The sequence below is a fragment of the Hypanus sabinus genome, chromosome 28 (genome assembly GCF_030144855.1).
Source record: "Hypanus sabinus isolate sHypSab1 chromosome 28, sHypSab1.hap1, whole genome shotgun sequence".
Taxonomy (NCBI): Eukaryota; Metazoa; Chordata; class Chondrichthyes; order Myliobatiformes; family Dasyatidae; genus Hypanus; species Hypanus sabinus.
In genome coordinates, this window is record NC_082733.1 from 38472319 (window position 1) to 38486984 (window position 14666).

Consider the following 14666-nt stretch of genomic DNA (forward strand, 5'->3'; position numbering starts at 1 on the left):
CTTTAGAGAACAAGACCTGGGTGTGCGCTGTAATCCTGGAAGTAATTGCAGGCTGCACATTGGAACATGGCCCAGGAGTTCTACAAGATGGAGAGGAGGAGAGAGCATTTTCATCACTGCTGCTGGCAATGAATTACAGGACATCGTCTTGGATCAGCACTATTTTAAAGTATGATAAGTTCTTGGAGCATTTAATGAAACTGGGTTCAGTTTTATGTTTGAAAGATGATTTTAGGAAAGTACAGACCAGTTGGTGGTAGTAATGCACCTTTAAGTTGGACTGTTAACTGCTGTTTAAAGACAGAATTCATCAAGTGGACTTGGTTTAGTTCCTAAAGTGCTCTCCTCATTGACTTTCTTCCCTTCCTCCTCTAGAGTTAAAGTAGGGTAGCCGGTTGTGCTCAGATCAGTTCCAGAGGCCAGCCATATCTGAGCCTTTTCCTCCTTTGTTGTTTGTACTTGAGCAGGCGTGGTAACAGTAGAAATTCTCACATTAGCAAATGGTGAGCCAATAGTGGACCGCAGTCAAAGGCAGAAGCCTGCAGGTGCTGGGAATCTGAACTGAGACCAGGAAATGCTGGAAAATCGCAGCAGTTTGAGCACCATCTGTGGAAGTAGAGACAAGGCTAATGTCTCAGGTCAGAACTGTTCTGGTTAACTGTTTCAGTCCTCCCAGATACTGCCTGACTTGCTGAGGCTTTCAAGGCCTTTCTGATTTTGATCTGGCATCTGTTCCTGCCACAGCCCTGTGTATGTGAACTGACATTGGCTCCAATTCCAGGTATGCCCCCATTTCAAAATTTCCCTCCTGATTCTCCCCTTCCTGGTCCAGTGGTGTTAAAGCCAACATTAAGGAAGGGCCAGAAGTATTGCTGAGGATCCCACAATCTTTTTGACCTACCACCATCAGGAAGGAGGTACAGGGGCATTGGGACTAGGACGGGTAACAGCTTCTTCCCTCAGGCTGTGAACTAATGTAAACCCTGGCACACTGAGGTCTCATGACTAGAACAGAGAGCTGGTTACCTAAGCTGCATACTACATGCACTTTGAATTATATCTTATTAACTTATTTGTGGTAATATTTTGTCTTGTATGCTCTGTGTGATATATGTTTTCCGGTTGTGTTGTGATCCAGGGGAACGTTGTTTCATTGGGTTGTATACATGTTCAATCAGAAGGCAATAAACTTGAACTTGAACACATTCAGCTGCTCCTTGGATTAACGTTAACTGACTGACAATGGAACAAGCAAGATCTTCCCAGTTTGCGCTGTTCTCTATACTTCTGAGCAATAAATTCTGAGCAACAATCTACCTTCAACAGTTAACCTTCCTCTCAGGATTAGTGGAAGGTTAACTGTTGAAGGTAGATTGTTATACTTTACGAGACAGTAAGTTATGACCAAAAGTATGAAATACCAGATGGGCCAAAGGGCCTGTTTCTATGTTATAGTGTTCTATAACTACCTGATTATTCTTTATTGCTCTCTTTTGTAACTTAGTCATTTTTCCACTGTACTGCTGCCACAAAACAACAAATTTCACAACATCTTATATGTCAGTGATAATAAAGCTGATTCTGTTTCTCTTTGTGACTCTTATCCCACTGCAATCTCAATGAGTCTAAAAGGCCTCAGTTCCAGCATAGTTGCAGGTCTTACCAACAATTCCCACATCCCATGAATGAGTTAAGAAAGGACTTTTAAACACAGTGACTGACTCAGCATGTTGGTGACGTTACTAAAAGTAAAAGCCTAATACTTAAGTAAATGGCAGTATTGGCACTACATCGTCCAGATGACAATTGTGCTGTCATGTCTGTTAAGGTACAGCAGAGCTGGCTTGTAAATCAAGCATTCCATTGGTTTAGGGGCTTGAGTTACTTTAAAGTTACGGTACAGTACCAACATTCTACCCAGGTGGCCATGATTTAAGCTGCAGGCTTGTCCATTACATCATTTAATGACTGTAGCTGGAATTTGCATTAGCAACTGGATTCAAGGATCTGCATGCCCAGACCTGGGCTTCTCTCACTCCTCTGGTTTCGACCAGAGTTTAATAAAACCAGAGGTACCAACTTAGGGAGGTGGGTCAGAAATTTAGAGGGAAGTTGAGAGGGGTCTTTGTCACCCAGAGAGTGGTGAGGACCTGAAATGCAAGAGGTTCTGCAGTTGCTGGAAATCCAGAGTAACATACACACAAGGTGCTGTTGCATTTGGGAAGGAGGTACAGGAGCCTTTAGGTCCCACGCCACCAGCTTCAGGAGCAGTTATTACCCTTCAACCATCGGGCTCCTGAACCAGCGTGGATAACTTCACTCACCAAAGCTCTGAACTGACTTTACAACCTACAGACTCACTTTCAACTCATGTTCTCAGTATTATTTTTAAGTCACAACTTGTTTTCATTTGCACACTGGTGGTTTGACAGCCTTTGTGTATCGTTTTTCATAAATTCTATTGTATTTCTTTATTTTCCTGTAAATGCCTGCAAGAAACTGGATCTCAGGATAGCTCATGGATAAAGACAAAGTTCTCTCCCTTGACAATAGACACTCCAAAGGCCAGACCAAGCTGTGTGCAGACATGGGGGACATAGAGGTGAATGGCCTGGCAGGCAAGCGATCTGAATGATTTTCTTTAGCCAGTAGAACTATTTGGTCAACTTTCTCACCTCCTCCCACCCGACTAGTCTAAATATGTAATGGAGTTGTTGATGTACCATGGAACTCGAGCTCCATCAGTTAGTTCATGAAGGTCCATTCGTTCCATTTGGGAAGCCCTCGGTGCTATAAAGTTTGCAGGGAACCCCTGCCTCTCTTGGTTATGCTTTGCTCACCACGGGTCAAATTCCACCAGCAAAGGTCCATGGCTGCAGTCCACCGTCACTGCAGGGCTTGTACGTGTCCAGGACAAAGAAGTGGCAGGAAAAGTCATTGAGGACACTGCCGGGTCAGAAAACTGCCTTTTCAAAAGGTCCCTTTCTGGAAAGCGCTATAGGGCTATTAAAACAAAAATGTCGCACCATCTTAAAAGTTAATCTGATCTATCATTCTAGTTATCCCCTCCCACCCCCTGGATCTATTACCCCAGTCACTGCACTGTAATTACTTTAAACCACTTTTTATAATGCTGTTTACATCGTAAATACATGCTGGTATTTATGTATTTATGCACGTTTTATTACATACCTGTCCTTTAACATCTAACTATTTTTTTATATATTTTGATACCTTTTATAATTGTTGAATGTTGTTTTTGTTGTATGTCACACCAGCACACCACAGCGAATTCCTAATACCTTATATGGTGAATAAAGTTGATCCTTGATCTGTTCTCTGTATCACTTAAAGGTGCCACTCATCCACTAATCCTCCTTGTCTCTCTTTCCAAGCCAAGAGTGGCACTCTTGGCCCATCAGCCCCTCTACCTGCCGGAACATTCTGTAAGGGACACACTTCACTCACAGCTTCACTGTGGTTGATGTTTTACAGCGTATCAGTGCCTCAGAGGTCAGTCCTGGCCTGCTGTACTTTGGCCGCAGTATCCATGGACAGCTGGACATGAACGATGACGGGCTGGTGGATCTGGCAGTTGGAGCTCTTGGCAGCGCCGTCCAGTTATGGTTCGTTCGTTGATGCATTTATCGTTTTTTTCCAATGATCTGTTCAGTCACCGTTTTCACTGTTAGTCCCAGCTCAACCACTTTTCCCCAGAACTGAGCACACGACCTTGGCTGATAACAATCCCAGAAGATTATAGAAAGGTATTTTTTTTTAAAGATCAGCTTTATTTGTCACATATACGTCAAAACATACAGTGAAATGCATTCTTTGTGTCAGTGACCCACACAGTCTGATCCTGAGAGTGTTGCCACGCTACTGGTGCCAGCTACTTAGTAACTTTACCCACCTTAGCTCTGAACTGATTCCACAACCTACACTCACATTCAAAGACTCTACAATCCATGTTCTCTGTAAATTCGCACATTAATTAGTTGACAGTTTTTGTTTATACGGATTTTTTCATAAATTCTATGTATTTCTTTATTTACCTGTAATTGCCGGCAAGAAAATGAATCTCAAGTTGGTATATGATGACATATACATACACTGATAATAAATTTACTTTGACTTTGAAAGTCCTTCTCTTGTTTGTGAAGATGTTGATTGTTTTGCAGTTTTCTGAAAGCCACAAGGCACATTTTGTCTCCTGTGGTCATGTGATTCAAAGGAAGCGGTCTTGCTGCTTCAGTGTGGCTGAGTAACCAAGGAATTTATCGCCCTGTGCCCTTCAGGTCCCGCAGCATTATCCAGGTCAATGCCAGCATGAGGTTCGAACCACCCAAGATCAACATCTTCAACAAAGACTGCAGGAGAAATGACAAGGAGTGCAGCTGTATGGCCATCTTCATCTGTTTCACAGTCACGGCCAAAACACCGGGACTTCAGAACAACACCCTGGGTGAGTCTGGCATTGGGTTAACATACGAGGAGCATTTGGGGCTCTACTCACTGGAGTTTAAAGAACGAGGGGGATATCATTGAAGTCTACTGAATGTTAAAAGGACTAGATAGAGTGGATGTGTTTCCATTAGTTGGAGAGTCTAGGACCCAAGGGCACAGCCTTGAAATAGAAGGACTTGCCTTTAGAACAGAGGTGAGGAGGAATTTCTTGAGCCAGCGGATGGTGAGTCTGTGGAATTCCTAGCCACAGATGGCTATGGAGGCTAAGACATTGGATATGTTTAAACTGGTGGTTGATAGGTTCTTGATTAGTAAGGATGTCAAAAGCTAGGAGGAGAAGGCAGAAGAATGGGATTGAAAATAAAACAGCCATGATGTATTGGTGGAGCAGGCACAATAGGCCAAATTCTGCTCCTCTGTCATATGGTTTTACAAAGCAGGAAATCGATGTTCATTGGCAAACTGGCTGACTTTGCTGTCTTTTCAAACATTGGTGGAGAGGATAAGCTGTTTCCATACTGGTGTGTCAGGGTGCCTAAACTCCCAGCCCCATCCTATACCACAAAACTAGTCCTGATAACTGCATATGGAATCTGTTCACTTTAGCAAATATAACATAGAACAGCAGAGCACAGGAACAGCCCTTGGTGTGTCTAACTAAATAGACTTTATCAAATGTCCCACTAAACTAATCATTCTGACCACACAATGTCCACTCTCCATTCTCTGCACAGTCTAACAATCTCTTAATCATCTCTGTTGTATTTGCCCTAGTGGCCACTGAATATATAGCAAAGTGGGAGTCAATTTAATGCTTCTTAAGCATCAGTTCTGTCAGAGTGATGGTCTGTCTGTGGTCTCACCTTTCTCCTTCCATATATGAGGTAATGGTGCAGCTCCTTGAAACCCTGGTTAGACCACTCTTGGAATATTGTGTTCAGTTCTGGTCACCTCATTATGGGAAGGATGTGGAAGCTTTAGAGAGGGTGCAGAGGAGATTTACCAGTGTGCTGCGTGGGATTAAAGAGCAAGTCTTATGAGGATAGGTTGAGCGAGCTTGGGCTTTTCTCATTGGCACAAAGGAGGATGAGAGCTGGCGATAGATGTGTACAAGAGGTATAGATCAAGTGGACATCCACAGCAGAAATGGCTGATACAAGAGGACATACGTCTAAGGTGATTGGAGGAAGGTATAGGGACGATGTCAGAGAGAAGGTTTTTGCCAGTGGTGGTGATACAGACAGATGCATAATGGATATCTAAGCAACTCTTAGATAGGCAAATGAGGGATAGAAAATGGAAAGCTCTGTAGGAGGGAAGAGATAGGTTGATCTTGGGGTAGGTTAAAAGATCAGTTCATATTGTCAGCCATAAGGCCTCTGCTATGCTGTCATGTTCGATGTTCTACATTCTGTTCCTAATTCCAATGGTGACTAATGACAAGATTTAAGATCTGGAATTGCCTCTGTATATGTGTTGGTTTACAGCAAACCTCAAAATCTGTTCCCCTGGCTGAGTTATAACTGGCTTGTGGCCAGATTTTATCTGCCAAAGCCTTGGGATGTTATACTACAGTAAATACACTCTATTATTCATTCAGAAGATACTGCCAGCATTAATGGTCCGTCTCTAATTCCAGTAGGCATTTCTGTAAGACTGGAGTCACACATAGGCTGACTGGGAAAAGAAGCCAGATTTCCTTCTCTGAAGAACATTAGCCACAATCCATAGTTACCTTTACTAGGTCCAGCTCTTACTTCTTACCAGATATTAAGTGATTGGAATTAAATTCAGGTGTACGAGATAACAAAAGGCATAGATCGAATGGATGGCCAGTGGCTTTTCCCCAAGGCAGAAATTACTAATGCAAGGGGCATAATTTTGAAGTGCTTTGGAGGAAAGTGTAGGGGGGATTTCATAAGATATAGGAGCAGAATTAAGCCATTTGGCCCATCGAGTCTGCTCCACCATTTCATCATGGCTGATCCATTTTCCCCCTCAGCCCCAGTCTGTGCCTTCTCCCTGTATCCCTTCATGTCCTGACCAATCATGAATCTATGAAACTCTGCTTTAAATATGCTCAATGACTTGGCCTCCACAGCCACCTGTGGTGATGAATTCCACAGATTCACCACTCTCTGGCTAAAGAAGTGCCTCATCATCTCAGTTTTAAAAGGACACCCTCCTATTCAGGGGCTCTGTCCTCTGGTCTTAGACTCTCCCACCATATGAAACGTCCTCTCCACATCCACTCTATCAGAGCCTTTCAACATTCAATATTCCAGTGAGTTCAGGCCCAGAGCTATCAAACACTCTTCATATGACAAGCTGTTCAATCCAAAATCATTTTCACGAACCTCCTTTGAACCCTCTCTAAGGTCAGCATGGCCCCAAACTGCTCACAGTACTCCAAGTGAGGTCCCACCAATGCTTTATAAAGCTGCAACATTACACTCATGTTTTTACATTCTAGCCCTCTTGAAATGAATGCTGACATCGCATTTGCCTTCCTCACTCAGCCTGCAAATCAACCTTTAGGGAATCCTGCGTAAGTCACTTTGCACCTCAGATTTTTGAATTTTCCGAGGTAAGTTTTTACACTGAGTGGTGGGTGCACTGAACATGCCTCCAGGATTGGTGGCAGATACAAAGAATATTACAGCACACTGCAAGCCCTCCAGCCCCACGACGTTGTGTTGATCTTTTAACCTACTCTAAGGTCTAACTTTTGCCTCCTACTGAGCTCTCTGTTTTTCTATCATCTATGTCCACATAAGGGACCTCTGAGAAACTCTTAGGTAGGTGCATAGATGAAAGGAAAATAAAGTGCTATGTACTAGATTGATCTTTGAGTAGGTTAGAGTGTTGGTACATCATCGTGAGCTAAAGGATCCATACGATGCTGTAATGTTCAATGTTCCATAGACTATTTTCTAAACGGAGAGGAAAATAAAAAATCCAGGGTGCAAAGGGACTTGGGAGGCCTCATGAAGGATTGCCCTAAGGTTAACTTACAGGTTTGGAGGTGGTACCGAGGAGGTTCACCAGGTTGATTCCAGATATGAGGGGATTAGACTATGAAGAGAGATTGAGTTGCATGGGTCTGTACTAGCTGGAATTTTAAAAGGATGAGAGAAGGTCTTACAGAAACAAAAAAATTATGAAAGGGATAGAGAAGATAGAGGCAAAAAAGTTGTTTCCACCAGTAGGTGAGACTAGAACTGGGGGACATAGTCTCAAGATTCAGGGGAGTAAATTTATGACAGAGATGGAGTTTGAGAGGGAAATGAATCAGCCATGATCAAATGGCTGAGCAAACTCAATGGGCTGAATGGCCTATTTCTGCTCCTATGTCTTACAGTCTTTGTGTTTCACAGCTTCATAGAAATACTGTGCCTTTTGAACCAGTGTTTCTGGATGAATCGAGTAACGTTGATTTAGTAATGTATCTTATCTGCTACTTTACCCATTATATCTAATGTGTTGTTCAACTCAAGACCCACACAAGAGATTCAATGATTGAATCATCTGTCTAAGCTGACACATTGTTAAGGAAGAGTCAGGCTTGTGAAGCATTGGCTTTGGATGAGATGTTTAACGTCTTAAAGGTAGATATCATGACAATCTTAAGGAATAATGTAATTCTCCCTTGGGTGGACCACAGTTTATCCCTGACTAACACTACTGAAGCCATTATTTGGACAATTCCTATCATAATAACTGCTGTATGTGGGACCTTGTACTCAATTTAGAAGCTGATTTTCCAACAATGCCTTCTGCTATTGTAAAATGCTTTGGACTATCCTTTGACCATGAAAGAGTACAGAACTACATTTACAGTGACACACACAAAACGTTGGGGGAACTCAGCAGGCCAAGCAGCATCTATGGAAAAGAGTAAACAGTTGACAATTCGGGCTGATCCTCTTCATCAGGACTCATCAGATCTCAGCCTGAAACATCAACTGTACTCTTTTCCGTAGATGCTGCCTGGTCTGCTGAGCAACTCCAGCATCTCATGTGCGTTGCTCAGATTTCCAGCATCTGCAGATTTTCTCTTGTTTTATTTTTACAGTGGATTCCAGTTAATTGGGTCATCAATTAATTGGGGCAGCCATTTATTTGGAGCAATTCTTAAAGAACAAAAATTAATTGAGAAAATAGTCTGGATTCTATTCACTTATTTGGGACATTATTCTGCTTAAATGGGACAGGAGACGGTTGCCAAACAGTTTCTAACTAGCATCTGTCGCATGCACTTGTGTGGTCATCTGACACAACACCATGTTTCGAGTGAGCAATTTTTAAATAGTGTCTGTTGTGTGTGTTTGTGTTCAAAAAGCAGTGAAAGTTTTACTGATGGTTGGTGAAAAGTAAGCAGTAAGGCAATTCAGAACTGTTTTGCTCTCTGCAGTTTCAAGTATTCAGGCTTGGAGATGCCTCAGTGACTATTGTCCAGTAGCACTTACATCCACAGTGGTTAGGTGCTTTGAGAGGTTGGTAATGAAACGTATCAGCAACTCTTGCTTGAGAAGAGACTTGGATCTGCTCCAATTTGCCTACCGGAGCAACAGGTCCACAGCAGATGCCACCTCATTGGCTCTTCACTCAACCCTGTAACATCTAAACAGCAAAAATGCTCTTTATCGACTACAGCTCGGCATCCCTTCAAACTTAATCAATAAGCTTCAAGACCTTGGCCTCAAATCATCCTTGAGCAATTGGATCCTTGATTTCCTCACTCACAAATCCTAGTCAGTTCAGATTGGCAATAACATCTCCTCCACAATTTCAATCAGCATAGGGGCACCTCAAGGCTGTGTGCTTAGCCCTCTGCACTACTCACTTTACACTCATGACTGTTTGACTAAGCACAGTTCTAATGCCATACTTAAGTTTGCTGATGACACCACTGTCATTAGCCGAATCAAAGGTGGTGACAGATCAGCATACAGGAGGGAGGCTGAAAATCTGGCTGAGGTGCCACAACACACCCTCTTACTCAATGTCAGCAAAACCAAGGAACTGATTATTGACTTCAGGAGGAGGAAACCAGAGGTGCATGAGCCAGTCCTCATCAGAGGATCAGGGGTGGAGAGGATCAGCAACTTTAAATTCCTGGGTGTTATCATTTTGGAGGTCCTGTCCTGGACTGTTACATAAGTGGAATTAGGAAGAAAGCACAGTGTCTCCCCTACTTCCTTAGGAGTTTCCGAAGACCTGGCATGACATCTAAAACTCTGACAAACTTCTCTAGATATGTGGTGGAGAGTATATTGACTGGCTTTATTATAGCCTGGTATGGAAACACCAATGCCCTTGAACAGAGAATCCTACAGAAAGTAATGGATATGGCCCAGTCCATCACAGGTGAGATCCTCCTCACCATTGAACATATCTATACAAAGTGTTGTCACAGGACTGTAGCATCTATCATCAGGGACACCCATCACCCAGAACATGTTCTCTTTCATTGATTGTATTGTGGATTTTTTGTGTATGCCCACAAGAAAATGAATCTCAGGGTTGTATATTGTGACATATATGTACTTTGATAACAAATTAACCATAATAGAATCAATGAAAGACTACATCAACTTGGACATTTAACTAGTGTGTAAAAGACAACAAACTGTGCAAATACAAAAAGAAAGAAAGAATAATAATAAATAGATAAGCAATAAATATTGAGAATATGAGACAAAGAGTCCTTGAAAGTGAGTACATAATTTGTGGGAACATTTCAATGGTGGGGCAAGTGAAGTTATCCCCTCTGGTTCAAGAGCCTGATGGTTGAGGGGTAATAACTGTTCCTGAACCTGGTGGTGTGAGTCCTGAGGCTCTTGTAGCAGTGAGAAGAGAGCATGTTCTGGGTGGTGGGGGAGGGGGGGTCTCTTCTCTGACAGCGCGACATGTTCCACAGTTGCTCTACTTCTGAACTTCTTTGATTTGCCTCCCAGTTCGCTGCGCTGCCACACAACTTTTTTAGCCATAGTCAATAATTTTTCAGGATTTGATTACTCAAAGTTGCAGCACAAATTGATAGGGTGGTTGAGAAGGCATTTGGTGTGTTGGCTGTCTTTACTCGAGAGACTGAGTTCAAGAGCCACGAGGTAATGTTGCAGCTCTTTAACTCTCTGGTTAGACCACACTGGGAGTATTGTGTTCAGTTCTGGTTGCCTCATTATAGGAATGGTGTGGAAGCTTTAGAGAAGGTGAGAGGAGGTTTACCAGGGTGATGCCTGGATTAGAAAGCATAATCTGAGAGGCATAGCATAGTAGTTAGCAAAAATGTTTACAGTGCCAACTGTAAGATCGAGGTTCAATTCCTGCAGCTGTAAGCAAGAAGATTGTACATTCTCCCCAGGACCATGTGGGTTTCCTCCAGGTACTCCGATTTCCTCCCACATTACAAAGAAATGCAGGTTGGGGCTAGTTTTTTGTAGGCATGCTATGTTGGTGCTGGAAGCATGGCAACACCTGAGTACTGTCCAGCATAGCCCTTGCTGATTTGATTTGATGTAAATAATACATTTCAGTGTATGTTTCAATGTACATGTGACAAATAAAGCTAAGCCATCTATTAAAGATTTTTAGCATTCAAGTCAAGTCACTTTCTATTGTCATTTCAACCATAACTGCTGGTACAGTACACAGTAAAAATGAGACAATGTTTTTCAGGACCATGGTGCTACATGAAATGGTACAAAAATTACACTGAACTACGTAAAAAACAACACAGAAAAAAACTACACTAGACTACAAACCTACCCAGGACTGCATAAAGTTCACAAAACAGTGCAAGCATTACAATAAATAATAAACAGGACAATAGGCACAGTAGAGGGCAGTAAATTGGTGTCAGTCCAGATTCTGGGTATTGAGGAGTCTGATGGCTTGGGGGAAGAAATTGTTACATTGTCTGGTCCTGAGAGCCCAAATGCTTTGGTGCCTTTTCCCAGATGGCAGGAGGGAGAAGAATTTGTATGAGGGGTGTGAGGGGTCCTTCATAACACTGTTTGCTTTGCGGATGCAGCGTGTAGTGTAAGCTTCTGTAATGGTGAGAAGAGAGACCCCGATGATCTTCTCAGCTGCCCTCACTATCCGCTGCAGGGTCTTGCAATCCGAGACGGTGCAATTCCCGAACCAGGCGGTGATGCAGCTGCTCAGGATGCTCTCAATACATCCCCTGTAGAATGTGATGAGGATGGGTGGTGGGAAATGGACTTTCCTCAGCCTTCGCAGTAAGTAGAGACGCTGCTGAGCTTTCTTTGCTACGGAACTGGTGTTGAGGGACCACGTGAGATTCTCCGTCAGGTGAACACTAAGAAATTTGGTGCTCTTAATTTGCCCGCCTAAGAGACTCTTGAACATGTCTGTCATATTTGCCTCCAACACCCACCCTTGGCAATGTATTCTAGGCATCCATCACTCTATATGTGTAAAAAAATATCCTGTAGATCTCCTTAGCTCCTCATTTTGATTCTGATTCCTTTTACTTACCTCGCTCATATTAAATGCATTACCTTTAGTATCAGACATTTCAAACCTATTTAAAAAGTTACTGGCTGCCCATCACTGCCTCTCATAAGCTTTATAAATCTCAATCAGATCTTCTCTTAACCTTTGCTGTTCCAGCAAAAAGAGCTCAAAATGACGTTGGTAACTGAATTTAATTTCAACAGTTGTTCTGCTGAAAGCTGAGCTCAGGTCATGTTTTATTAGCTCCTGATTCTGGTAATTTAACCACTCTGCCAGTTGCATAACAATAGCAGGAAAACGGCAGAGTTCTGAGCTGCCCAGGAACCCTGGGGATGAAGCTGAAATCTCAAGTGCAATGTTAGCATTCATTTTGAAAGGACTAGAGTATAAAAGCAAAGATATAGTGCTAAGGCTTTATAAGGCATTGGTCAGACCGCACTTGGAGAATTGTGAGCAGTGTTGGATGCCTTATCAAAGAAAGGATGAGCTGGCATTGGAGAGGATCCAGAGGAGATTCACAAGAATGATCCCAGGAGTGAAAGGGTTAACATAGGAGGAGTGTTTGATGGCTCTGGGCCTGTTGTCACTGGAGTGTAGAAGAATGAGGAGAGATCTCATTGAAACCTATTGAATATTGAAAGGCCTAGAGAGAGTGGATGTGGAGAGGATTTCCTATAGTGAGGCAGTATATGACCAAAGGGCACAGCCTCAGAATGGAGGGACGCCCCTTTAGAACAGGGACAAGGAATAATTTCTTTAGCCTGAGGGTCATGAACCTGTGGAATTCATTGCCAAAGGTGGCTGTGGAGGCCAAGTCATTAGGTATATTTAAAACGAAAGTTGTTAGGTTCTTAAATATTAAGGTATCACAGGTTACAGGGAGAAGTGGGGTTGAGAGGGATAATAAATGACCCAGAGCAGATTTGATGGGTCAAATTCTGCTTCTTTGTCTTATGCACTCATTTATGCATGTCCAGGGAGCTGAGAGACTTACTTCCTGCTACTAACTAAAGCAATGCCTGAGAACTCTGCCAGTCTAATCCAGTCTGACAATGCGGACAATATTCTGATTTTTATTTAGCCATAATGTACAACATTTCTATCGATGAACGAAGATTCACCCCCAGAGCACTCTTTGATGACAACTTCGAAAAGTATATCCACAGTAACATCAGCGTGGAGCCGGAGCTGGAAACGTGCGACCAGTTCAATTTCCACGTTCTGGTGAGTATCAGACTTTGGGGTGCATTTTTATAGCATTGTAGAGTGCAGAAATAGGCCCTTTGGCCCACAGATTCCATTCTGGCAATCAACTACCCATTCACACCAGCAACACTCAAATGAACTGGAGGAACTCTGCAGGTCAGGCAGTATCCATGGAGGGAAATAGACAGTCAACGTTTTGGGTCAAGAACCTTTGACACTAATCTTACTTCATTCTCCCCACTTTCAATCAACAACCCTCACACTGTACTACTCACCTACATGAGGGGCAAGTTGCAGGTATACAGCAATATGCAGACAGAGGTTCAAGTGGACAGCCAGAGTGAAAATGGCTATTATGAGGAGGTATAATTTTCAGATGATTGGAGTAAAGTATGGAGGGGATGTCAGAGATAACTTTTTTTTAATACAGAGGGTGTTAGGCCTATTGAACATATTGCCAGGGTTAGCAGCAGAGGCAGATAAGCTGGAGACATTTAAGAGAACCTTAGATACACACAAATGATAGAAAAATGGAGCGCAATATAGGAAGGAGAGTTAGAGTGATCTTTGAGTAGGTTAAAAGGTTGGCTCAATATTATGGGCTGAAGGGCCTCTACTGTGATGTAATGTTCTAAGTTCTCTATGTTAATGCACCAACAGGCATTTTTTTTTTAGAAATGTGGGAGGAAACTCATGGGGTCACCAACAGAGCGTGCGAACTCCACACAGACAGGACCTGCAGTCAGGTTCGAACCTGGGTCACTGTACTACAAGGCAGCAGATCTCCCAGCTGCATCGTGGTGTTGTCAATTATGGCACCCCCTCTCCCTGTGCCTTCACTAAATTGAAATTAAAACTTTATCACAAGGTGCCCGGCTCTGACCTATTCACTCCTGAGACCCAAAATCTGCGGGGTTCCCTCGCTTCCTGCAATCTTTCCATTTTACCTGAGTTGCTCGAGTCAGCCCTGGATTGACCCTGCGTTCTGATCTCCTCCCCTTTCCCAGGACAGTGCCCCTGCTCTGCATCGGTTGAAGATAGATGAAGCAGCCTTGGGTGCCACCTTTGACCTAATCCCGTTGGGAGGATGGAGATAGGGTCCCCAGTGGTGCTAATGGTTACTCAGGGCTTCCATAGACAGAGTAGGGCTTGATTCGATGATGATCCTCGGCAGATACAGATAATCTGAGACTCAGGCACAGTTCTGAGTGAATCGCAGCTCGTTCCAGCTTGCAGAGGGATTTGAGACCTGGGTTGGGATTGTGAGTTGGATGAGTGTAGGAACCATGTATTTATTTTCAGTCTGTCTGTATTACTTTTTGTGTTGTGCATTTATTATGGGTAATTTGTCAAGTGACTGAAGTGAATGAGTATAGTTAGTCACGCTTTGTCTTTAAATTCTGTTTAGTCCATGTGGTAAACTATGTATACCTGTCTGGACACGCCCCTCTGCTGACTGCTATTGTGGCTCCTCCCACAGACCCCTGTATAAAGGCAATTGGGGCACTGCT

At 43.1% G+C, this 14666-nt stretch overlaps 1 protein-coding gene across 1 annotated transcript in view; it reads left to right on the top strand.

The window, feature by feature from the left end:
• The window catches only part of itga11a (integrin, alpha 11a), a 265485-nt gene that overhangs the window by 194309 nt on the left and 56510 nt on the right, over positions 1–14666 (top strand). The window contains exons 15-17 of the mRNA XM_059952982.1: positions 3496–3626; positions 4299–4465; positions 13031–13173. Coding sequence (XP_059808965.1) covers positions 3496–3626; positions 4299–4465; positions 13031–13173 — 441 coding nt within the window. The remainder of the gene's footprint in view (positions 1–3495; positions 3627–4298; positions 4466–13030; positions 13174–14666) is intronic.